The sequence below is a fragment of the Barbus barbus genome, assembly GCF_936440315.1.
Source record: "Barbus barbus genome assembly, chromosome: 24".
NCBI lineage: Eukaryota > Metazoa > Chordata > Actinopteri > Cypriniformes > Cyprinidae > Barbus > Barbus barbus.
Window position 1 is genome coordinate 14,881,687 of NC_136752.1, and position 24,651 is coordinate 14,906,337.

Below are 24,651 nucleotides of genomic sequence, written 5' to 3' on the forward strand. Positions count from 1 at the left end.
ATAATGTCAGTAATACCCATCTTTTATGTAACCTTGGCTTCCTTTATATATTATGACTCAAGGGAAACTAAGTAATAGTATACATACATTAATTATATGAACACTGTTGAGTCATTTTTTTTGTTTTATTATGTGCACTCAGTTATTTTCATACAGTAAATTAATTGATCTATGTTTAACAATTTAAAACCAAAAGTTTTAGGTCTGTTACTGATGATTCACACTCACACTTATCTGTATGTTCAGACAAATTTATTAAATTGAGTAAACATGACAAAATTAGGAGAACAGACTGAGCACCTTAAACTTATACTGTACGATTGCGGTTTTGAACAGCTTAAAATCTCAAAACACTGCAGTCTGATTCTTTTGTGCCAAAGTAAAAAAAAATAAAAATAGCACCAACATTAGAAAAAAATAAAATGTACATTAAAAGGGTTCTTAAAGGGAAAATACATTCAATGCATTCTGTAAAATATTATTTTAGTGTCTACAGATTATGTACTACATAGAAGAAACAAATGAATGAAAGTTCACAAGAAACACCACATAAAGCACTTATATTTAGAGTGATGACAAAAATACAGATCTCATTATAAAAGAGCCAATTAATATTCTCCAGGGAATCTGAACGACAAAAGTGCTGGTGTGCAGGTGTGACCTAGAAGACAACAGATTGTCTATTTCCTACTGTATAGATAAAAATCACATAAATATATATGAAAACACTGCATCCTAAAAAATAGAAAGAACAGCACCTTAAAGGACTTGTCCAGTTATCACAGACAAACAGAGCACCTTAACAAGCACATACACCACCATTCAAAAGTTTATTAAAAATATTAATTTAAAAAAATGGTAGTGTAATGTGCAATGGACCTGTTAGACTCACTGAGTAAAATGTTAACGTTTAGAGAGCTGTTCCCTCACTTTGAGTCACAGATCGGTATAATGCATGTTCATGGTGCTGATCTAATATAATTAAGGTTTATCAAATCAAGTGCAGTCAAGTCAAGTGCCGTCCACTCAGAAAATGTTAGTGTGGAGCTTGTAAATAAAAATGACAAATGATTCCATTCTTCATAAGTACTGAGTCAGTAATAAAGGTTATTGTTTTCCACTTTAGTTTCTAATTCATCCCACACATAGAAAAAATATGTTAAAACTGGGAAAAAAATATGTTTTGATAAATCTGCTTCAGTTTGGTTCTGTATCCAGCGTGAAGTGAGGTCAGGTATCAAACTTTAAAGTCGATTACTTGAGAGACGTCCAGGGGAAGGGCTTCGACTACGACTGGGCATCTGGCAGAGAGACAGAGAGTGAGATGACTTAAAAGACAGCAGAATTATTTAGTAAAAATTCCACAGTAGAATACAAGAATTTGCAAAGAAGTTGTACTAACCCTCAGACTCAGTGAGGAAGCATGTACAAGAAAATGAAGAAAACGTCATTTCTAAACTAACGGGCACAATGAATTGTGGACTAAATTGTTTCTCTTGTGTACTTTTGGGAATGTTTAAGGAATTAAGCAACAAAATGAAAATTGATCTAATTTATTCACCCTCATTCTAAACCTGTATGAGGTATAAAAGCGGAGGTTTAGCAGAAAGTCTAAACTGCTCTCTTTCATACAGTGAAAGTGGATGGGGACCAGGGGTTGTCAAGCTCCAAAACACACCATAAATTAACTAGAAAAATATGATGTGTGAGGAACATGGCTGACTTAAATCATTATTCACTGAAAATCTTGCTTGACAGCTTGCTTGTGATTTATCCATCACACGTTGTGTTCTTGTTTGACAGACATTATAAAGAAAACATTCTGCTATAAATAACTTTATGTCCCACAGAAACAAGAAACGTGTGTAAATACTGACAATTTAACATTTTTAGGAGAATTATTCCTTGAATTGGAAGACTAACTGCTGGAGCTGTCAGTAGAAACTCACAAATGTGTGGCTGGGGCTTCCTGAGCGAGAGCGAACAGGACTGGAGCTACGACTCCTGCTTCTCCACTAGAGAAAACAGCCACGCAAACATCATATCAGTTTCTTTAACAATTTCAGTTAAATTCAGTTTATTCAGTTTGAAACATTTTTAAAATGTAATAATTTAAAATTCTATTCATTTATGTTTATTAATATTTACAAATGTAATAGTTATTTTACAATAATGCATAAAACTGGATAAGTTTTTTCTTCTTCTCTATGAAGTATGATTATGTCATGGCTAGTATGAATGCTATTTAGATAGATTTTCTCTGAATGGCACCCCCATACCAGAGCTCCTCTCTTAGTGACCGCCTCTCCCTTCAGTATAACAGTGTCTCCTTCCAGCAGTGCAGGCCACACGTGATACACCACAAGCGGAGCGGTGAACTCAGAGTCAAAGCTGCGCCTGTACCTGAGAGGAAGAGAAAGTGTATGTGTTTTTTAAAGTGTAATATGCATCTTTTAATACGTTCTGCATTTCAAATTCTGCGTGAGTGAGTAGATAAAAGATGCATCTCAAGATGTGTTGATGTGTATGTGTGTCTGATTTATGAGCTCCACTCACTTAACGTCACTGTAGAGTTCTCCATCTGAGCTGAAGGCCAGGTCCAGTGCTGGGTCCAGGGTCTGCATAGCAAATGCTATTCGACATGCTTCCCTAATGAAGCTGCTGATCAGAACAAAGTCCACCTCTGGAGGGAAAGAGATGCGTGGGTTTACATTCATTGCGTTGATCACATCCTGTAGATGGAAATGAACAATGAACAAATTAAATGTTATTCAACAACACTAAAGGAAACTACATTTATATAACACAGACAGCAGTGTTGTTACTAAAACTAAAACTATTAAAAATAAAATATACTGTTACAATAAAAAACTCTATATAATAAATAGGCTTGTAATAAAATAACAATAAATTACATGAAAAACATTTAGAATTTCAGAGCTGCCATAATTAATCACAAAAATGTATCAGTGTTTGCAACCATGGTCAAACCTACATTAACGCTCATCTGCACATCATACAGATCCAGATTTCTCACAATGTAATCCACCACAGCATCCTCCAGACTTTCAGGACCAATGTGAGAGGAAGAAAGTGTCTTCCTCACACGTGTTTTAAACTGCCGATAGGCAATCTTAGCAGCCTGAAATGATTGCTATTGGACAAAACAAAATATTATAATACAGCATATAATAAAGCATCTTCCCTGCTGCTATAATATAATATAATATAATTTATCTTTAATTTTGGATCAGATTTGTTCAAATTAAGTAACTGCTGTGTTCTTTACTATGTTTTAAAATTTTAGAAAGCACAATAACATTATTACTAGCATACACTATTATCACAGGATGGAAATAGATAACCATTCTTACCACAACAGCGATAAAAAGGATCCTCTGAACTGTTTCCAGGTCGTCAATGTATCTGCGAAGGAGACTCTGGGACTCCAGCCTCTCTGTGGCATACAGGTCTGAGAAACGGGACACCAGTCGCGCGTGCCGAGAGGAACTGGTGAGCTGTGCGCGTGTAGGAGACTCACCCCTCACAGGGCTAACAGAGCGACTGGGAAGAGGACTAGGTGAACGGCTCCTGACCAGTCTGGAAGTGAGTCAAGAGAGTAGGTTAGGCTTGCTTAAGTCTCATTTGCACTAAGCAATGAGGTGTTTTCATGTCAAACGTACCTCTCCTGTAGAACAGTTTTTTCAGCGGTGAGAAACGAGGTCTCGTCTCGTAGGATTCTGATCTCCCTCTCATAGTCATCAAGTACATCCAGCTTTCTCTTATACAGATCAACCTGATCTTGAGCAACTCGCAACCTGACACAAATACATAATTCAGTAATTTAACAAAAAATTAATTTAACATTCTCAAACGTTGTACGTTCTAGTATGGTTTAATCCACAAAGAGAAAAACAGACATTTAGACTAAAGCTGACCATCTCTGACTCACTCTGCCTTTAGATGTAGGATTTCATCCTCTGTGGCCAAGAGTGTGGTTGCAGATTTATTCTTTGTGGAGTCCAGTTCAAACTGGGTGTCAGCAAGCCTGGTATCAAATAAACAATACAACTGACTTTGATTGATTTGTATGGAGTATAAAATTTAACACTGATTCTTATTCATTTCTGTATTACAATGTATCGTGTAGGATCATTCAGGGTGCAATTTCTTGGGGGTTAGCGTTCTGTTAATATGAGCCCTTAACTTTGCAATCCAATTCACACTTTCGTTTACATGTGCATTTATGTTTTCTGAACAAAACTTGAGTGCGTATGCAGTGCCTCAGTCACCGTGCTCAGAACTGGAGAAAGCCACAGCTGTAATATCACCGGAGCTTAGTATAACTGTTGCTTTAACCTTTAACCTTAAATCTTACATTTCACCGCTGGTTATACTCTGTATAATTGTGTATGTGACAAATAAAAATCTTGAATCTTGAATCTTGATGACATACCTAAAAGAATCTGAAACAATATGTCAGAAGAGGTTATTATTAAGCAAAAAACCTTAGTAAATATCCAGTCTCCTCAAAATTGACCAGTTTGTAAAACATAATATAAAAATTAGAAAGGTGTTTACATGAAGGCTTTTCAGTCCAATTACTGACAGACTTTTTGGGTGCATGTAAACGTACTGTGGCTAGTAATGACATTCTTTTTCAAATATTCCCCCTCTCTGTTTTTCAACAAATTGCACTCTGATTAGGATGTTGGTAATATAGGAATAGAATTTGATGAAGAAATTCATACAGAATTTCATATCCCTACTGACACTAACACCAACTATCTCGTTTAGACTTGTAACTAGATTGATTGATACTGTAACTAGATTGATTGATACTGACTCCTGTTTAACTGTGTCCAACTCCATACATGTAGAACACAGCTTGTCTTCTATTTTCTGCATGTCGCTCTCATGAACTGAGGATAGCTCACGAATCTTCCGATCTTTCTCCATAGATTCCTGATCGGCACACACAAAAGTATACAAGCGCCAACACAGAGATACACACACATACATGCTGGTATGGCTACTCAGAATAGTTATCATGAACACAACCATTATACACAAAACTCATACTGGTGGTTGCTAACATGTGGAGCAAATGTTAAAGACAGCAGCAGAGGATTCTGGATATCCAACTGACCTGAATGAGGCTAAGGCTGGTATCTGTGGAGACAGATGAAGCTGCAATGGTGAAGCAAGAGCCAAGCCATGGTAAAAGGCGAGATTTCAGTGTGTCAACACCTGAATAATGTCCCCCTGAGGAAGAAAGAGGACAGAGAATCTGCATGAATGTTATTGTTAAACAGTCAGCTAGAGGAAATGACCATGTGACAGGCTAAAGGTGAATGAGATTATACTGTATTTAAATACTGAAAGTAAAGATCCGTTTGTTACCTTCTTGTGCTGTAAGGTTGAGTATGGTGAACAATTGACCCTGAATTTTAGAGGTGAGCTCCAGTAGCTCACAGCACCTATTCAGGTTCTGGTCACAAGAGAACACCTGTGAGAAAATATGACCAAAAGATGTTATAAGATGAGGTATAGCAAGTTAGTGTGAAACTAACAGCAACAAGTGAAGTAGCATTTGTGGAAACGCCCCCAAACTGCAACAATGGGCTGAATCTGATATCGAACTTGCTGATCAAGCAGTATGAAAACAATACCTTTTCATTTTTGGCATTGCAATAATGCTTTGCTAATAGTGGCAAATAGGTATAAAACAACTCATTCTGATATTGCAAATTTTTTATATGCAAACTTTGTATTCATGTTTTTAAAAAAAACAAACAACCCAACTAAATTGTTTTTAATTTAAAACAATCAAAAAACAAAACATTAACTTTTAATTTAAATGTAATTTTAATTTTTACAAATTAAAACAAAATGGCTTCTAGTCACACTTGGAGAAACTTAAAGTAAAATTGCTTAACATTTTAAAGAAAACTACATTTATCTCTTTTTTAAAGAATTTCAGCCTTATAAAGAGACACCAACTAGACATTTTTGACCCACAAAAATATCCAAATTACTGAAAAAGGCTAATCTCTTCTCAACACATTCTATTTGACTTTTATTTCTTGACGTATTTTTTTATTTTTAGAATAAATGAATGATAAATAAAATAAACTATGCTTCATTGACCCATGTGTGGTTAAAACGGATGATTACTAATTGTAAATTTTGAAGATAAAATTTCATTACACAAGAAGAGAGTATAAACTCCTATGACTCCCTCCATTCAAAAACACAAGCTTGACGGGAGCGCGCACGTTTGCTCTCAGCCAATCAGAAGTGCTCAGGAATGGAGTCCCAGTTGTCCTGACAACGAGCGTCCATAGAAACCAAACTCTGCAGCAAAAGCGATGTAATAAAGCAAATATTCATACTCAGGTATGTTGTTATAAAAGCACAATGCAGGACACTACTGCGCATATTAATTCAGGATGCTTGGCAACTACTCCAGTATATTATGGCCATCTAACAACTGCAGGTTGTTGTGCATATTGAGTCCAACCACAAAGCATCTAAATGTAAAGTCTGCGACTATAGTAAACTTGGTTGATCACAGACTAAGTGCAGCTTGAATTATTGATGACTTACATGATAGTCTTTGTACCAAGCCTCCAGTTTGTCCTGCAAAGCACCGTACGGAGATGAGTTGACCAGTCTTCGTAAAGTGTCAGCCATAGCTGCAGATCTGCTGCTGTAATCCTGCTTCAGGACGTCCTGTGCTCTTAATCCAGCAGCGCTGCTGTGCTCTTTGTATTTATACTGCTAGCAAAAGCCCACCATTCACTCCCTCGACTTTCACCGAAACCATGGACGCGCTTTTAGTTGTAGCAACGGTTTGCTAGACTTCTCACTTTGAGGAAATATAGCTGTATAAGCACAATATGGACCGCCTGAACCATACGAGCTGGGGTTTTTTAACATGTTACTCGGTGTCTCTGTCTGAAGGTGAAGCTCAGTTTTCAGTGCTTAAATATCACACTGTTAAGTGGGTGTCAAATGTCAAGTGCAGGAATATCTTTATTTACATTCTCTTGAAGAGCAGGTGTAATGCCTTCATTGACTTTCCATCATTTAACGTTATACCACGTGACAAAGTCACAAGCTTCTGTCCTGATCTCAAATTAAATGAAAATAAATAATTTCAAGTTTTCAATTGCATTGTAACTGTTGCATTACTTAATTTAATTATCCAGCAACGGTGGCCTAGTAAAACAAAGAGGTAACACATTGGTAAACACTAAAATAATTCAATAAACGATACATAGATCACTTTATATTTAAATAATTAAACTGATGTTTACGCAGGGAAATGTTACTTTTGCTATCAACAATGCTAACTTTTGACTAATTAAAAAACATTTTAACAATATTTTACTGTAAAAGCAGTGTCTGAGGTAATTCAATTAAAAAAACATATTTAACAATATATTGTATATATGTCTTAAAATATAGGTTGTCATATTCACTATTTGTTGCATTTTTTCTGTTAATATTACCAAAAAAAAAAAATCCCAGTGAAAACAGAAATTTTAACTAAAATCCAAAACTTGGAAATAAAGAGAAAAAATATTATAGCAGGCGTTTCTTGTTTCATTTTATGATGTGCTCTGTCTTTTGTACTTTCCTTATACGGCGATTCACAACTGGCTCTTTATAGCGGAGGAACAAACCATCTAACTTAGTTATAGAGCTACATAAAAGTAACTCGTTTCTTCTTCAACACTGGCCTATATGTATGGAAAATGTCACTGTAAATTTAATTTAGCCAGGTTTGAAGTGAATAATGCGTGTGGAGGTTTGTCTGTTTGAAAGGACTGCTTGGAGTCGCAGTGGTTTCTCCTGAGGCTGTGAGTGAAGCTCAGTACAGAGAGAGAGAGAGAGAGAGGGAGGGTCAACATGGCGTCGGAGCAGGTCTGTTTTCAATCTGAATTGTAAATATTTTCTCGTTTGCATTGCTTTTCAAGCGAATTTGACATAATAAAACATGCGATGCGAACTTTAAAATCGTAACGATGTCTATGGCGATGTATGTGAATGAATAACGATCATCTGCGCGATTTATGCCCTGTCCGTTTATGGAAAAATTGACTCATTATTGCAGGGTTACAGTTTGCTGTGGTTATACTAGATGGTGATTCTTTGGAGCTTTAAAATAAAACCATCCGCTCGTGTTTACAGAGGAAAGAGCTGCGTGTCATTTATTTTTAGGCATACAGACACGGACTCGTCTACTGCATTCCTGAAGACAGCAACACTGCTTTCTTTTTAGCCGTCACACTGCATTAATGTGTTTATTGTTTATTAATGTGTACTATTAGTTCATTTCAAAATAGGATGCATTTGGCTGGGGAAAAAAGAGAAATTGATGTTATAGGCTGAGATTATTTTTATTTTATAGACTCCCTTGTACCTCGAGTAACAAGTTTGAAAATCATTTGTGTCTCTATTTAGTGCTCTATCCCGAATTATATATACTAAATACTCCAAAAGATACGACAAAATATTAAGTACTGAGAATATGAATTATTACTATTGTTCCCAAAATTATTACAGCATATAAGACATGCTTAAAACTAACATTGAGTTACATAATTAAATATAAATGATTAGAATATAATAAAATATTAGAGTGAAATTATATTTATTGTAAGCATATTCAAAATATATATGCTAGGAATTAAATACAAATTTGATAAAAAAGTTATGTAAAAATATGTGCTGTTTAAATTGAAATTAAAAAGTATTGACAGTGGTTGTCAGTCATTAGTGAACCTGATAAAATGAACTATGCCGCTGGTTATTATGCTATTACACCTGTGTGAACTTGAGGATAACTGAGTTCATTTTATCTGGTCAAAATTAACCATGAAAACAGTAAAAAATTCATTTTAAGTGTGGCTTAAGGGTTATCATAATAATTGAATACATACTGGCATAATTGAAATTTTACACCCAAATTCATCACTGAAGCCTAGAAAATATCTTAATTGCAAATCATTTAAGTAAAGCGGAGTATTGCTATATTTTGAAGGGGTTCTTGTATGGTGAACCACTTGTAGCAGAGTGTCTAGTAAATGTGTAAAAACACACAATAATTGTAGCATCTAATGTACCATCTTCGTTTTCCTAATATACACAGGAAATCCCAAATGCGCCGGTGAAGAAGTCCATGAGGGAGAAAGCTATCGAGCGCAGATCAGTTAATAAAGAGCACAACAGTAATTTTAAGGCTGGATATGTTCCCATTGAAGAGGAGAGACTCCACAAAACAGGACTGAGGGGTCGCAAGGGCAGCATTGCCATTGGCATAATCATCCTACTTTTTCTGCTTGCGCTCATCAACCTCATTGTGAGTTTATCGGTTCTTTGTTGTATCTGTGATATTAATATAAAAGGATATACTCAAAAATTAGCATCAAATAATTTTGGAAAAAAAGACGTTATCTGTGTTTTATAGATAACACTGGTGATATGGACAGTGATACGGATAGGTCCTGGAGGTTGTGAAAGTATGGAGTTTCATGAGAGTGGACTGCTACGCTTCAAACAGAAGGCCGATATGGGCATTGTCCATCCACTACACAAAAGCACAGTGGGCGGCAGGAAGGACCAGGATCTTGTCATTACTGGCAACAATAACCCAGTCAGTCAGCATAGTATCTGACTTTCTTTCAACAAACTCTGAGTGATGACATGAGAAAGTGTATTGATTTAGGGGTTCTCTGTGTGAGTTACAGGTGGTGTTCCGGCAGGGCAACACCAAGCTGAGCGTAGAGGAAGATAAGACGTCTATCGTCAGCGACTTAGGCATCTCCTTCACCGACCCCCGCACTCAGAAGACTTTCTTTAGCACTGACTTTGACACCCATGAGTTCCACCTGCCCAAAGAGGTCAAGGTTCTCAACGTGAAGAAAGCCTCTACTGAGAGAGTAAGCAACAGTACTCATAGTCCTGATTCATAGTCTTATGAAACCTGAATAATTGAGTACAATTTTTATCACATCGCATACACCACTTATATGTCAGGACAAATGAAAAGTCTTGATATGAGATTTATGATCATCTTAATCTAGGTGTGTTACATGAGGTGTGTTTGTACAGTGACTCACTGCCATCTTTTGCAGATCACCAGCAATGCATCATCTGACCTCACTATCAAAGGAGATGGTAAGGCCATTATTCGTGGCAACGAGGGAGTTTACATCATGGGCAAAACTGTGGAGTTCAGCATGGGTGGGGACATTGAACTAAAAGCGGTATGTAGTTAAAACCATTGAAAAGCTTTTGTTAATATTTTTTGTTGTAAGTTAACTTTGTTAACTTCAAGTTAACTTGATTTTTTTCCAGGACTGTCAAGTGATTAATTGCGATTAATCGCATCCAAAATAAAAGTTGGTGTTTACATTGTGTGTGTGTGTGTGTGTGCTGTGTATATTTATTATGTGTATATAAAGACACACATACATGTGTGTATATATATATATATATATTTAAACTTATTATTTTGGATAAGAATAATTACGATTCATCGTTTGACAGCCCTAAATTTTTCTTAATTTAAAAAAATAAATACATTGAAAAAAATCAAACGAAAATACTATAATAAGATAATCATCCGTTAATCCTTTAATCTAAACATATAAATAAGAGTGTATGAATGTAGTTTTTTCTATTTTGTGTGCAGGAAAACAGCATTATTCTGAATGGCTCAGTGATGGTCAGTCCTTCTCGTATACCAAACTCCTCTTTAGGGGGAGACCTGTACTTCAATGAAGGGCTGGAGAGGTATAAACTTTGCATGTGTGCAGACGGGATGCTATTCAGAGTGCAGGTCAAATACCCCAACATGGGCTGCCAAACATCCGACAATCCGTGTGGAGCAGGACACTAATGAAAGGAATACCACTGGAAAACACATACACATGCTCATTAATGCCTTCATATGAATATTTGGTGTGAACAGCCAAAAGATACAAAGATAGTAATATTTAGTTTTATATTTTCAGAAAAACTAGACAGTAATTATAATATTAGTGTATACACATGCAATACACACAAAATGCACACTATCCGCCCTCACACTCCCACCTACTCGGACAGTTTTTTTCTACACACCCACTCAGCTTATTAGAGTTCTAAGAACATACACACATACCTCTGTGATGATAATGGCTCCCTTATAACCATAAATCTGACCCAGCACAAACAATACCCTTTTATTTTATGGCCAAGAGGTCTTTGTGCATTGTCATTGGTTCACCTCAGTGTTTTACTGCCTTTAAACTTCCTACTTTCAGCCTTCACTGCATGTGCTTTTTATATTGTATTGTAGCAGAGTAATTGAGTCCAGTGATTTTCTGAGCAATATTATTTCTCTTTTACTGTCCCCTCCTGTCATTAATAACCATCAAACGGGCCCATAAAAAGAGGGGTGTTGTTTGACTGATATAAGTGTTAAAATAGTTTGTGTGTCATAAATCTTCTCCATTCTTTGGTCTGAAAGACTAGTTCTACATGGCCAATGTGGCTTTAGAAGAGGGGATTTAAAGTGGCCAATATTATTAAACCGCTCAGATGTCATTAAGATATTTTCAGGGTTGGTTTTTATATCACAAATGTTTACTTGGTCATGATTTTAGCCTTTTGCTTTTCATTTTTTGTAATAACCTCTGTCTTCACTGAAGCAGGATCAGCACAGCAGCTGGCTTTAAGCTGCATTTTATATAAGTAACACTGTAAGTCTCATCCTGAAACGGTGGATAGTGATGCATCACTTCTGGAACATATTTTCAAGGCTTGTATCATAGTGCCCAATCACCTTCTCTTGAGTGCTATGGACTAATGAGAAATTACTAATGACACATTCAGAGGTGTGTACCAGTATGATATCTTTTGATAAGATAAAAACAGGAAACTTCTATGATATATACTCAAGTGTGATATTTTGTGCAATATAACTTTCTTGGCCTAGTTCATCTGGTTACATGCGTGGTATTTATTGTTGTTTCTGAACACAGTATTATTGTGATGTCCAAACTAATACTCTTAAGAGACTGTCAGATGTGACTTTCTTTTCAGCCCTATAAGGATAAGTCTGTTAGTCTGAAACCATCTGATCTTCTATGGTTTTAGATCTTTTCAACATTGGCAGAAGGGAAGTCACAAATAAATGCTTTAATATTGCAGTGTTTTGTTAATAAATGCAAATGCGGTTTTGATTGAAAAAACTGTGTATTGTGATTGTTGGGACTGTTAGATGCATCCATCTCAACAATAACAAATATTAGAGCTGCTTACTATATCATGTGACAACTGAGTTAAGAAATTAATTTACTTGTCGATTATTAATTTTGGTCAATGATCTAATGGCAATTCACTGATATATCACTGCATCCGTATGTAAAAACAGTTTATTCTTCTTTATTTAACATTAAATAGGATTTTTATTTATGTATTTTCATTTATTTGTTTTACTTTTTATAATTTAAAATGCTTGGGAGGGAGCAAACCTGAGTAAGACATTAACTCAGGCAAGTGAGTGATTGTGGAAAGATTGTTCTTAGTGTGTGTGTGCCTGGAGCCATAATGTTATTCAGACTTTGATCTTAGGGAAGTTGGAGTTAAAGTCAAAGAATTTCTCAGTTGATCTCAGTGTTTTGTTGGTAATTATCCAGAGCTACAGACAGAGCCGAGTGGAGAATTGCTACCCTAAAAGGTTAGTTTTAAACAAATCTATATTTTTTCATACAGTTTATTTGTTCGTTGTATAAAGGTTTACTTGAATTTTCCCTTAAGCCTAGGCAAGTAAAGGATTGACGTTTAATAATTTAGACTCTCTTCAACTCTCTCTCTCTCTCTATATATAATATATGTGTGTGTGTGCGTTTACATATGATGGATTTCATTGATTTTGTGATGCAGCAATGAATTTCATGAGGGAGAATTTCTCTGCTTTCATACAAACAGCTCAGGAAATATAAATAAAGAAAAACTGTCTTTTCTATAATACCATGCAAATGTGAGTATGGCATGTTCTGTCAGGATTACTTTTTCACTTCTCCAATCTGTAATTTGTTGTTTATATCATTCAGGGCTGACTATAATGTCAGCGTACATCTCAGTGCTTGGTGTGGCAGTGTTGCTCCTCCATCTATGGGGGACACATTCTTTCCCCACCTCTGCCTGTCCTGTTCCCTGCCTGTGCCAGCGCAGTCCTCTCCTGAACTGCTCTTCTTTGGGTCTGACTGAGATTCCCACACGTATACCACCAACTGCGGTTTCCTTGAACATATCCAATAATGCCCTGCGTTCTCTGGCTCCTCTCAGCTTTGGTCATGTAAAATTGAAGGGACTTCTGCACCTTTGGGTGGGAAGTAATGCTCTGGAGAGCCTGTCTCTGATTTTGAAGAAGGATCGATCAGGCACTAGGACCCTGTCAAGTGGAGGACAGGAATGCATGTCCTGGGCACCTGACCTTCAGTTACTGTCTGCTGAAAGAAACCATCTAAAACATCTACCAAAGGGTATGTGCCACGGGAGTATGTATGTGATACATACTTTACCTTACAGCATTAGTAATTTATTCAACACTCTTACTGGGGGGGGGGGCAGTATCTCTGTCCTTCCTTTGACCTGAAAAACATATATTAAAACAGGAAATAACAGATAGATAGATTAGGTGTCCAACTACTAAAACAATTAAATTATCTTAAAATAGAATCCCATTTAATCTCATTTTATTATGTAAAATCTGTCAAATTCATAAAACCCACACACATTCTCCACCCTGTAGTAAATGACTGCCTCATCAGTGGCACTTTGATCTGTTGCGATTGCACACTCTTCTGACCTGTTAAATTCCATTTAAACCAGTCACAGGATCCTCCCTCAGCATGAGGTGAAGAGAAATCGCCTACGATCTAGTCACAAGGGTTGGGTGCTGGCATTCCTGTGCCTCATAACGGGCTGTAAAAGGGTAATAATGGTCTAAACATATTCCCAAGGATGAATTTAATTACGGCCTTGTATTTTGACCATCCTTCACATAAATGCGTACATTGAGTCCTAATGTGTCCAAAGGTGTCTTACAGTTCAGGATGGCTTATTAAGGTTTTGTAAGCTTATAGGTGTGTCCCGATTTATGTATTTATGCACTATTCTATGACATTTTGTAGTATAAATAGTATGCGTAGTGTGTTCACACTCAAAATTCCAAAAAGGAAAAGTGCACTTTAAATATCCAGTTGACACACTAAAAAATAAGTCACTTTGGATTATAATAGAAACACTGTAAAAAAAAAAAAAAAAAAAAAGTTGGCCTAACTCAAATAAATAAGGCGACCTATCACAATCAACTTTTTAAGTTGACTCAACTAGCAACCAACAACTTAAAAACTTTAGATCATCTAATAAATAAAAGTCAGTCTACTGAGTGTTAAAAGATCTGTTAGACCAACCAAATATGTGTTAGCATTTAGCAATGCTAATCTTTTTTAACAATCCTCTTTCTTTTAGATTTATGTTTATTTTCAAAGCCTTATACATAATATGGATAGTATTTGCCTCTTAAAACTAAAGGCAAACATTTATACTAATAGACAAATGTATTTTGTAATGAGATGCACATACAGTACCTCAGCACATGATTCTCAACATGGTGAGGATCAGTAAAAACTCTGATCCACGTGACAGCTAACTGACAATGACAACAGCAGCAGCAACATAAATTAAGCCAGTAAAATTTAAAACGATAATATTTTAATAATAATTCACATAAAATGTTTTCAAGCTGCAATGCATGCTGGGCAATGTTTGTGCAGTGTTGTTCAATGTAAAATTGTTTGTTCAGATGACTCAATTTGAAAAGTTGGGAGAACATTTGGATATGTTCTGAACAAATACTTGAGTATCTAAGTAAGGTAAACAAAACAACTTTTACTAGCGACATGTTTGGAGTATTTTTGTTCAGTTCACACAAAAAATTAAACTGACTTCTACTAAAAATTCTTCAGGCTACTTTTTTACATTGGTTAGTAGAACTTTTCGAAAGTTGGATTTTTTTTTTTTACAGTGAAAACCATTAAAATAGACACCAAAAAGCATTTTGTTAAAATGTTTAGAGAAATTTAACTCAAAGTCTTGTAGAATGTTGGGGAACAGAAAGCCAATTCAAACACTTACCATTCTCTGAGGCTGATGATACACAGGGCAAGCACCTTTTTTTGAGCCGTGTTGCTTGGGTACTTTCTCACTGAAAATAGGTAACGCATTTCTATCTGGATACTTAACATTGGTCCTGGGCCCTGTGTATCACCTGGTTGCCCATTGACAGCAACATTGCTCAAAAAGTTGCCCTGTATCATCAGCCTTAGATTTTTAAGATTGTGCTGTTCTAATGAGATGGCTAATTCTTTCATTTAATTTCTGAAATCCTGTTCCAGGATGTGATTAATAGCTAGTTGATAGGCAACTTTGGCAGGTTTTTAATGTTTCTGTGTCAGCCTTGAAAGTTATTTTTTGTTTGAAATCCAAAGGGACTTGTTAACAAAGGCCAAGAATCAGATTTTAAATTGTGCTCTTAGCCTTAGCAGATCCCTATCTGGCCAGCCTGTAAGCACTGAATTAGATTAGATGGTGGTGCCTCAATGTTTTTCAGCTCTTTGTGATTCAGAGCACAGCCTCAATGTTTCTCTCCGATAAACCCCTGTCCAGCAGACCCTCATTTCAGCTCAGCAGTCAACATGGTTCTTAAAATAGGCAAGAGACTTCTCCATCTCTTCTCTGACAGTTACTTTGCAAGCCTTCCTCTCTGAATCAACTCAATTCTTTGTGTTCAAAAACCTTGTACTGGTTTGGATACTTTTTGATTTTTTTTAAGAACCATAGTTTGCATTTAAATATTAAGACAAAAAAATATTAGCCACTAATATGCAAATATTATTTGTTAATAATGAGAATACCATTACCAACATCTTGAGAGTCAAGTCCTTAAGTTATTCAAGCCGTGTTGCTGCAAGAACCTCCCTGATTTGAACAAGTGGTGATTCACGTGGCACTCCAAGCCAGTGCACTGCTATGCTAGGTTTTGTTACAGCCACAGATATTGGCACAAACAGATGCTTGTGTTTTATGGGGTCAAGGCAAGACACTTAACTTATAGACATCCATAGGCTATAGAGTCACTTTTCAGCTATCCGCTGTTTTTCTCTTTTTAATACATTATATTGCTTCGGATTTGAACTATTACAACAATATATACAACTGCTAAATGTCTGACTTTGCTATCCAATGATAAAAAAAAAAAAGATTGATAACTGATATTTAACTAGAAACCAGTTTATAAGCACATGCTTGTTAATCATTGCATTATGTTTACCTTTTGATATTCTGAATATACATTTCGCTTTCAGGGCTGGGCTGCATGAATTCTCTGCAGATTCTTCACCTGTCTTATAACCAGATATCTAAGATAGATCTTACTGACCTGGACAACTGCATTAATTTGAAAGAGCTTCATCTCCAGCACAACAGTATCATAAGCATTAACCCACAAGCCTTTATAGACCTAAAACAGCTGCAGGTAACATTTCATAACTATTCAACTTATTTTAGTGTCATTATAATACCTGCCACTTGATATTGTAATCTTATCCTAAAGGGAAATATTTTTAGGAGCAATTTTACGTTTGTGTCTGTGCTCCCCCTAGTGGCATGTCTTTTGACAGACTCTGTAGTTATTGCATAAATTAACTAATCTAACTCAGTATGCATTAAAATGTGGAAAACATTTTCACTGACTCACTAATTCCATCCAGGTCCTTGATCTGAGCTATAACCTGCTGGTCACCATTCCTGTTCCTACTTACCAGTCCCTGCGAAACCTGAACGCCTTGGTCAATGTCTCCTTCAACAGATGGACGTGTGACTGCAACTTGCAGACTTTGAGAAGATGGATTAGCTTTGATACTGAAATGAGTGATGCTTCCTGGCAAGTGGTATGTGCCTCTCCACCAGATCATGCTGGAAAAGATCTGCTTCACCTGAAGGAATCGGAGCTTACTTGTCCAACACATGAATCCAGCACATCTGGTCACTATCATAACATGATTGTGGACGAGGGGATGCAAATATCAATTCCTTGCAGCAATGACAGTCAAGGTGCTACTTCTGCTTACTTGTCTTTATCTGAACTGAAGTTATAAAACCACAGTCCAATTTACTGAAACAAGACATATTATTTAAAATGTTTTATTCATAACTTGCTAAGCTATGGAACTTCTAAAATATACATGTGAACAATGTAAATGATAAAGCACATTTAATGATGAAATTTCCTGTTATTTGTATTCTAGATATCATGCAGGTTCACTGGTGGACTCCACATGGCCAAGTCAGAGATAACCAACCAAAACTTCTAATTAAGGACATAACAGAGCAGCATGCAGGACTTTATGTATGCATTTCAGGTGTCCAAGGGGAGCACATATCAGTATTTGATGTACATGTCTATAAAAAAGGCAGTGGCTCAAGACCACGTAGGGAAGCAGCAACCATCTTGGATGAGGAAGAAAATAAAAACACACCAAGGAATGATCCTGTTGTACTGCAAACAAAGACACAGTCAGATTTTGTCCTTGCCGTCTGCCTCTCTGTCATCATTACATTTATTGTAGCCTTTATCCTTGGTGTTCTTTTGAGACCACTCTTAGACAAATTATGGAGGAGAATACGATCCAAGAGACAATCTACACCACCACCAACAACAACCTCCTCCACTGGACCCCAGCCATATGTGAATGAAGGATACTGTGATGTAGAAGACCAAGAACAAGAAGTAAGAGTGGGTTCAAGAGTTACATTTGGTGGAATCACAGAGGTTGAAGATCAAGTGCCTTACTATGTTACAGTAGAGAATGATCAAGCAGATGGCTCCTCTGAGAGCAACACAGAAGTTGAGGCTATTTATGAGACCATTGAAAAAAATAAATCCTCAATAACTGGTGGGAAACAGCAGGCTCTTGAGATGGAGGTTCACAGAGGAAGAGCAGACAGCAGTAGTAGCAGCTCACTACAGGAAGGGGAAGTGAATACTTTAGTTATAAATGGTAAGAAACTGCCACCATGCTCAACCGAAGATATGGAATTTGAGCCAATTCCAAATGCAGATGATATCAGGCAGTTAAAGAGAAGGGGCAGTTCTTCAACATCATCTCAGTCAAGTCAGGAAGGTAACTTCTCAAAACAAACTGAACAAAGTGTTGACCCTCCTGCTGTCACTATACAGGCAAACAAAAACACAACAGGTAGAATTCCAGGATTTAGTACAGAGCCGTTTTCAGAATGGTCAAACAGACTGACAGAACAGAATGTTGATCATTTGGACCCAGAGTTATGGAATGACAGTGGAGAAAGCTTTTCTTTCACTGACGGCTCTGAAAGGTCAAGTATCCGGGATCTCTCCAGCTCTGCTTTAGGACACCCACTGAAGGATGACGACACATGGAGGCAAAGCAAAGTAGAATCAACTTCAGACAAAATAAACCTTGATTCAGAGGTTCTTGATTTCGACAAACCTTTTGGTAAAGAACTTCCTGTTGATGATGTACAGCAGTTTGAGCTCTCTGACATAGTAAGCTCCTCTAATTCAAGTGAAAGTGGTGAAAGTGTAGGTGGACCAAACATTTATGTTGTAAACCCAGAGTTAATGGATGAATCAGACACAGAGAACTATGCAAACTTGGCCACTTTAAATAGAATTGAAGATGTCACCTTAAATGAAAGAATGCCTAGTGCTGGCATTCTTATACGACAAGAGACTATCACTCTGGAGCCATCAGACACACATTTGACACTTACTCATGGAGACAGTGTTGATGAGAGTATGCATATATATGACTCCCCAAGAAAGAGTGAAAATGACAAATTTGGGATATGTGTAGATGTGGGTCTTGGTACAGTGCCAAAGGTTAAAAGGTATGTTGAATTTAAACAGTTCAAACCTCATTTTGGACCGCCAACTCTGACATCATTTTCTCCTACCTCAACAAAGAAGAACAACACCTTATCAGATATTGAGGTGAAATCTGATGCTAACACTGATGCATTCTCTGGAAACAACAAATGCTTAACACAAATAGAGGTATCTCCTGATAGAATTCAAAAAGTAAAGAGATACATTCACTTCAAACAGCCTGAACCTCATTCCCCAACATCATCACCTTCCTTCACCAAAAAAGATGATATGCTGGAAGCAAAAAGTTATAGCTCATCCTCAGATGATGATGCTGAACTGACAACTAAAGGCGACAATTTTGATGTATCTTCTGATGGAGTTTCAAAAGTAAAAAGATACATTTTATTTAAACAGATGGAACCTTCTTCCCCAACTCTGTCAGTTTCCAGACCTAAATTTGAGACCACAACTGACAAAGCAATCAAATCTTTGCAGCCAAGCACCACACCTAAAGATACAAATCAAAATGTGAAGAAATACATGTATATTAATCAGAATAAAGAGCATTCCTCATCTCTGCCATCATCACCTACTTCTACCATGAAAGGTTTATCAGGAAAAAAGTCTAAACGCAAAAAACAACAAGATCAATCATACTATGCAAGTCATGATAGCCTGCCACTATACCATGTCCATCCTGTCTACAGGTCAAGTATAAACAGACTGAATAGAGGCTATGATACTGACAGATCGTCTTCCAGTGAAGAAGAAGATCAATTTTTGGAGTACCCAACAAAATTAGAGATTGCAATAGCACCTGGGATGAACAGAGGACCCATCACACCAGATAAGAACACAAACAAAGTCCTCAACATTGACTTTGATAACTCCTCCAGCAGCACAGATGTATTTGACAAGAAACAGTCTAAAGGTCTAATGAGATTAAGAGAATTAAGTGCACGACTGTTCAACAGACATGAACATGAACCAGATGAGGGGAATCTTCAATCACAAGTTCAAACAAAGTCAAAAACTAAGGTGACCACTAATGAAGACAATCTCTTTGGAAAAGGTTTATCCCTTGATCATTTACCAAAAGTGAAGAGATACCTTGAGTTTACACACTCTGATTCCTATCCTCAAGTCCAATTACCATCTCCTCCACCAACCACTGGAGTAGTCATGCCTGAATTTATAGTGACAGCTGAGTCCAGGAGATCTAGTTTCTCCTCCGAGGATGATGTGAAACAAACCACTGAAGATAAAAATTTTGTTGGACAAGTTGATGCATCTTATGACGGCCTTCCAAAAGTAAAAAGATATATTCAATTCTCAAGCACTGAACCTTGTTCGACAACACTGCCCTTGAACAAACAAAGTGTATCACCTGAACTAGTGGCACAACCCGAATCAAGGAGATCAAGTACGTCATCTGATGATGATATCAAACTTACAACCAATGAAGACAGTTTCTTTAGGAAGATAGGTGTATCTCTCGATACAATGCCGAATGTTAAAAGATATATTCAATTCAGTCAGCCAAAACCTTACTCTCCAACTCTAACATCTTCACCTATTTCAACCAAGAGGCCTGAGGCGGTAGTGAAGACAAGTTCCAGCACATCTGTCAAGTTGGATGATAAATCTGATGCTACGGAAAACAAATTTTGGGGACAAATAAATCTCGATGCAGTATCAAAGGTTAAGAGATATGTTCAATTTACACAGTCCAAACATCATTCTCCAACTCTGCCATCAGTTTCATCCTCTACAAAAGTCACAATTGATATGGCAGTGAAAACTGAAGCTACAACTGACAGATCCTCTGGAGACCAGGGTTATTTAACGCAAACAGAGGTATCTCCTGAAAATATTCAAAAAGTGAAAAGATACATTCACTTTAAGCAGTCTGAACCTTATTCCCCAACTCTGCCATCACCACCTGCCTTAACTATGAAAGATGCTGTACAGGAAACAAGGAGATATAGCTCATCATCAGATGATGATCAGCTGACAACTGAGGAAGACAATTTCTTCAGGAAAATAGGTGTATCTTCTGATGGATTATCAAAAGTAAAAAGATTCATCACATTTAAACAGTTTGAACCTTCTTCTTCCAGTCGTACTGCCACAACTGAGGCAGTAAAGTCTATGCTCACCAGCATATCTAAAGATGATGTTAGATCTCAGAATGACAGTGATAACTTCTTTGCTAAAACAGATGTATCTTTCGATGGTGTGCCGAAAGTAAAGCAATATCTTAAGTTTAAGGAGACTAAACTTCCTCCACAGCACATTCAGTTAACATCTTCATCTTCAACCTCGGGAGTAGTTAAACAAGGGAATGTGGAAACTGAATTCTTTGGAGAAATCGGTATTTCTCTTGATAGAGTACCACAAGTAAAGAGATATATTCAATTTAAACAGCCTGTATCTCATCTTTCAATAGTGTCACCCACCACTTCAGATACACTGCAACTCACAACTGAGATGAAAACCAAATCTGAAGCAAAGAGATCGAGCACTTCTGATGATGATGATGTCAAACAAACAGCCAATGTCTCTGGACAAACAGGAACATCTCTTGGTAGAGTGCCAAGAGTTAAAAGATACATTCAATTCACACATCCTGAAATTCAATCTCAAGCTCAGACAACAACTGGTCTCTCATCTGAAGGAGTCAATGTAACTATTGCAGCTAAAGAAACAAAGAGATGGAGCACTTCATCTGAGGAATATGTTAAACCGACTACTAAAAAAGAGAATATCACTGAAGAAACGAGTGAATATCTTGCCAAAATCCCAAAAGTAAAGAGGTACATTAAGTTCACACAATCTGAAACATATTCCTCGAATCTGTCACAATTTCTTCCTTTAACCATGGAAAAAGCCACAAAGGTGACAGAAACTGAACTGAAACAACCAGCCACTAGGGAGAGCACTTCATCTGAGGATGATGTTCAGGAAAACAATGGCTCTGGGAAAATAGGAGTGTCTCTTAACGGAGTACCACGAGTTAAGAGATACATTCAGTTCACACATCCTGAAAGTCAATCCCCTGCTCAGTCAACATCTGCTGTCTCAGCTCAAAGACTTGGAATATTAGGGGTAGTTCAAGACATACGGAGATCAAGCACTTCATCTGAGGAAGATGCCACACTAACTGCTATGGAAGACAATGTCTTTGGACATACTGAAACATCTCTCCACAAAATTCCAAAGGTTAAGAGATATATTCAGTTCACACATCCTGAAAGTCAATCCCCTGCTCAGTCAACATCTGCTCTCTCAGTTAATAGACTTGGAATATCTGGGGTTGTTCAAGAAACCAGGAAATCAAGTACTTCATCTGATGATGATGTTGAGCTATCTAATCATGATGATGATGCATTTAAACAAAGAGCTGAATCTTTTGACAAAATCCCAAAAGTGAAGAGGTACATTAAGTTCACAAAATCTGAACCTTCCCAGGTTCTTGCACCATATCCTCTTCCAAGCACTGTAAAGTCTGTAAAGGTGACAGAAACAGGATCTAGTACTCTAATATCTCATAACGAGAATGTTAAGGAAGGCAGTGTTGTTGGGCAAACAGAAGCACATCTTGACAGAATAACAAGAGTTAAGAGATACATTCAATTCACACATCGGTCCCCTGAGCAGTCAACAACTTCTCTACCAGCTGAAAGAGTTGGAATATCTGAGGTAATTTTAGAAACTCGAAGATCAAGCACTTCATCTGAGGATGACGTCACCTCTAAGGAAGACTATTTTGGTGGACATACTGGAGCACCTCTTGATAAAATACCAAAAGTTAAGCGATACATTCATTTCACACATCCTGAAAGTCAATCTCCAGCTCAGACAACAACTTCTCTCTCAGCTGAAAGAGTCAACGTATCTGTGGTAGCCAAAGAAACAAGGAGACCAAGCTCTTCATCTGAAGATGATGATAAACCATCTACTAATGATGGCAGTATCATTGGAGAAACAGGTGAATTTCATGACAAAATCCCTAAAGTAAAGAGGTACATTGAATTCACACAATGTGACCCTTATTCCTCTGCACAGTCAAAACTTCCATCTTCAAGTGTTGCTAAATCCATAAAGGTGACAACAACAGAATTAAGGGGATCCAGCACTTCAGTTGAAGATTATGTACAACCATCTACTAATGGAAATAAAGCATCAAAGACACAGATCACTTCATATGAAAATCTACAGAGAGTTAAGAGATACATTCAATTCACACCTATTGAAAGTCAATATCCTGCTCGGGCATCAACTGCTGTCTTAGTTGAAAGAGTTGGAATATCAGGGGTAGCTCAAGAAACAAAGATATCGAGCACTTCAGCTGTTAAACCATCTGCTAATATCACTGGAAAAACAGATAGAAATTTCTTTCAAGAAACTGGTGTATCTCTTGATAACGTTCCAAAGGTAAAGAGGTACATTGCATTCACAAAGAGTGAACCATCATCTTCAACCAAATTAATGAAAAGAGATTTAACACCTAATACAAATACAGACTTTGAAACCACATGGTCCAGTTTATCATCTGAGGTGTCACCTCCTGCCTTAATGAAAAAAGGTCCTGCATTAATAATAAAGGCCCAGTCAGAATCATGGACCTCTGAGTTTACTTCCAAGGACAATATTATGAAAGGACAGCTTATGGGCAGTTCAGTAAAACAGACTGGCCTGAAGTCAAAGTTAAAGAAGTCAAGTTCCTCATCCAGTGACGAATACTCTGTAGGACATGAGGTTGTGGATGTGGATGTACCAGCACCACAAGATGAGCCACCAGCAGTTCCACAGACATTGCCACCTCCCCTAGAACAGGAGGATGCCCGAGAGTATCTCAGAGAAAATTCTGAAATCCGTCAAAGGCAAGAACGCAGAAGATTACAGCAGCAAAGTAGAAGGAAAATGGACGAGTTCAACATTGCATCCCTATCCTCCATTCAAAAAGAAGGCAAACAGCAGGACAGATCACCAGCAGATTATGGAGAAGTACCACCATTCCAAACAGAACATACTTACAGCAGTGTTTCTACAATGAACACATTAACTTCCAGTCAAACAGAAAGAGCCGAAGCCCCAGTTTTACGGGGCCTTAAAACTAAGAGTGCATCAACACTTGGTTCCAAGTCAACTCCAAAGTATAGGGAATATTTAATTTAGAGTTCATTTTGACTCACCAGACAAGCAATGTTGGATTATTTTGAGCTGATGCTTTCAAAACCACAGCTTTTGAAGATGGGGATTTGCTTTTTACAAAGTATTGTAAATGCTGTAATATAATTATGAACAAAACCTAAACTTCAGTATTTCATAAATAGAATTTCTGTTCTTTTTGCATTGAAACAATGTATATACAAAAGAACGTGTATTGTCTAAGAATATAAACACTGTATTGATTTTATCGGTCATGATGTGCAGCACTAAAAAAATCCAGAGACTATAAACTGCACTCAATGACAACTCATTTTAATCTATTAATGGGGCTATACACTTTCTTGTTGAATCAGTTTCTTGGTCACTTTCATTAAATCTTCATGGTTTTTGTTGAATACTAGCTTTCCAGCAAACAGGGGTAAAGTCTCAGCATGACTTCAGAAAAGTTGATCGTCTAAGTCTTCCATCCCTTTATCTAAAACAGATGAAATGACTCCACATTT

The 24,651-nt window shown here is 37.0% G+C and overlaps 2 protein-coding genes across 3 annotated transcripts; one reads left to right on the forward strand and one right to left on the reverse strand.

Moving 5' to 3' along the window:
• Nucleotides 1-236: 236 nt before the first annotated feature.
• On the reverse strand, nucleotides 237-7,094 carry LOC306844270 (mitochondria-eating protein-like). The gene is made up of 12 exons (XM_079376270.1): nucleotides 6,610-7,094; nucleotides 5,404-5,509; nucleotides 5,150-5,265; nucleotides 4,847-4,965; nucleotides 3,953-4,048; nucleotides 3,684-3,818; nucleotides 3,375-3,600; nucleotides 2,996-3,154; nucleotides 2,557-2,732; nucleotides 2,280-2,403; nucleotides 1,950-2,015; nucleotides 237-1,301 (listed from the first exon to the last, which is right to left on the reverse strand). Exons 1-12 carry the CDS (start codon nucleotides 6,694-6,696, stop codon nucleotides 1,245-1,247), a joined length of 1,467 nt encoding a protein of 488 aa, XP_079232396.1. The 5' UTR covers nucleotides 6,697-7,094; the 3' UTR covers nucleotides 237-1,244.
• LOC306844271 (beta-sarcoglycan-like) lies at nucleotides 6,297-12,470 on the forward strand. Of its 2 annotated transcripts, XM_079376272.1 has the most exons (7): nucleotides 6,297-6,399; nucleotides 7,834-7,932; nucleotides 9,161-9,370; nucleotides 9,479-9,664; nucleotides 9,759-9,950; nucleotides 10,146-10,277; nucleotides 10,706-12,470. In XM_079376272.1, exons 2-7 carry the CDS (start codon nucleotides 7,918-7,920, stop codon nucleotides 10,910-10,912), a joined length of 942 nt encoding a protein of 313 aa, XP_079232398.1. In that variant the 5' UTR covers nucleotides 6,297-6,399; nucleotides 7,834-7,917; the 3' UTR covers nucleotides 10,913-12,470. The 2 variants fall into 2 exon arrangements, with proteins under 2 accessions (XP_079232398.1, XP_079232397.1); XM_079376271.1 differs by lacking the exon at nucleotides 6,297-6,399 and having other exon boundaries at nucleotides 7,854-7,932; nucleotides 9,753-9,950; nucleotides 10,706-12,469.
• The last annotated feature ends 12,181 nt before the right edge of the window (nucleotides 12,471-24,651 follow it).

What these genes read in the sequence shown, in the direction of transcription:
- LOC306844271 (XM_079376271.1), top strand. An exon ending in TTGCGCTCATCAACCTCATT is followed by an intron (nt 9,371 to 9,478) that starts GTGAGTTTATCG and finishes TGTGTTTTATAG; the next exon opens with ATAACACTGGTGATATGGAC. An exon ending in GGGACATTGAACTAAAAGCG is followed by an intron (nt 10,278 to 10,705) that starts GTATGTAGTTAA and finishes TTTTGTGTGCAG; the next exon opens with GAAAACAGCATTATTCTGAA.
- LOC306844270 (XM_079376270.1), bottom strand. Translation starts at nt 6,696, where the DNA reads ATGGCTGACACTTTACGAAGACTGGTCAACTCATCTCCGTACGGTGCT. An exon ending in ATCCTACATCTAAAGGCAGA is followed by an intron (nt 3,819 to 3,952) that starts GTGAGTCAGAGA and finishes TATTTGTGTCAG; the next exon opens with GTTGCGAGTTGCTCAAGATC. An exon ending in GAAGCCCCAGCCACACATTT is followed by an intron (nt 1,302 to 1,949) that starts GTGAGTTTCTAC and finishes TCTCTCTGCCAG; the next exon opens with ATGCCCAGTCGTAGTCGAAG.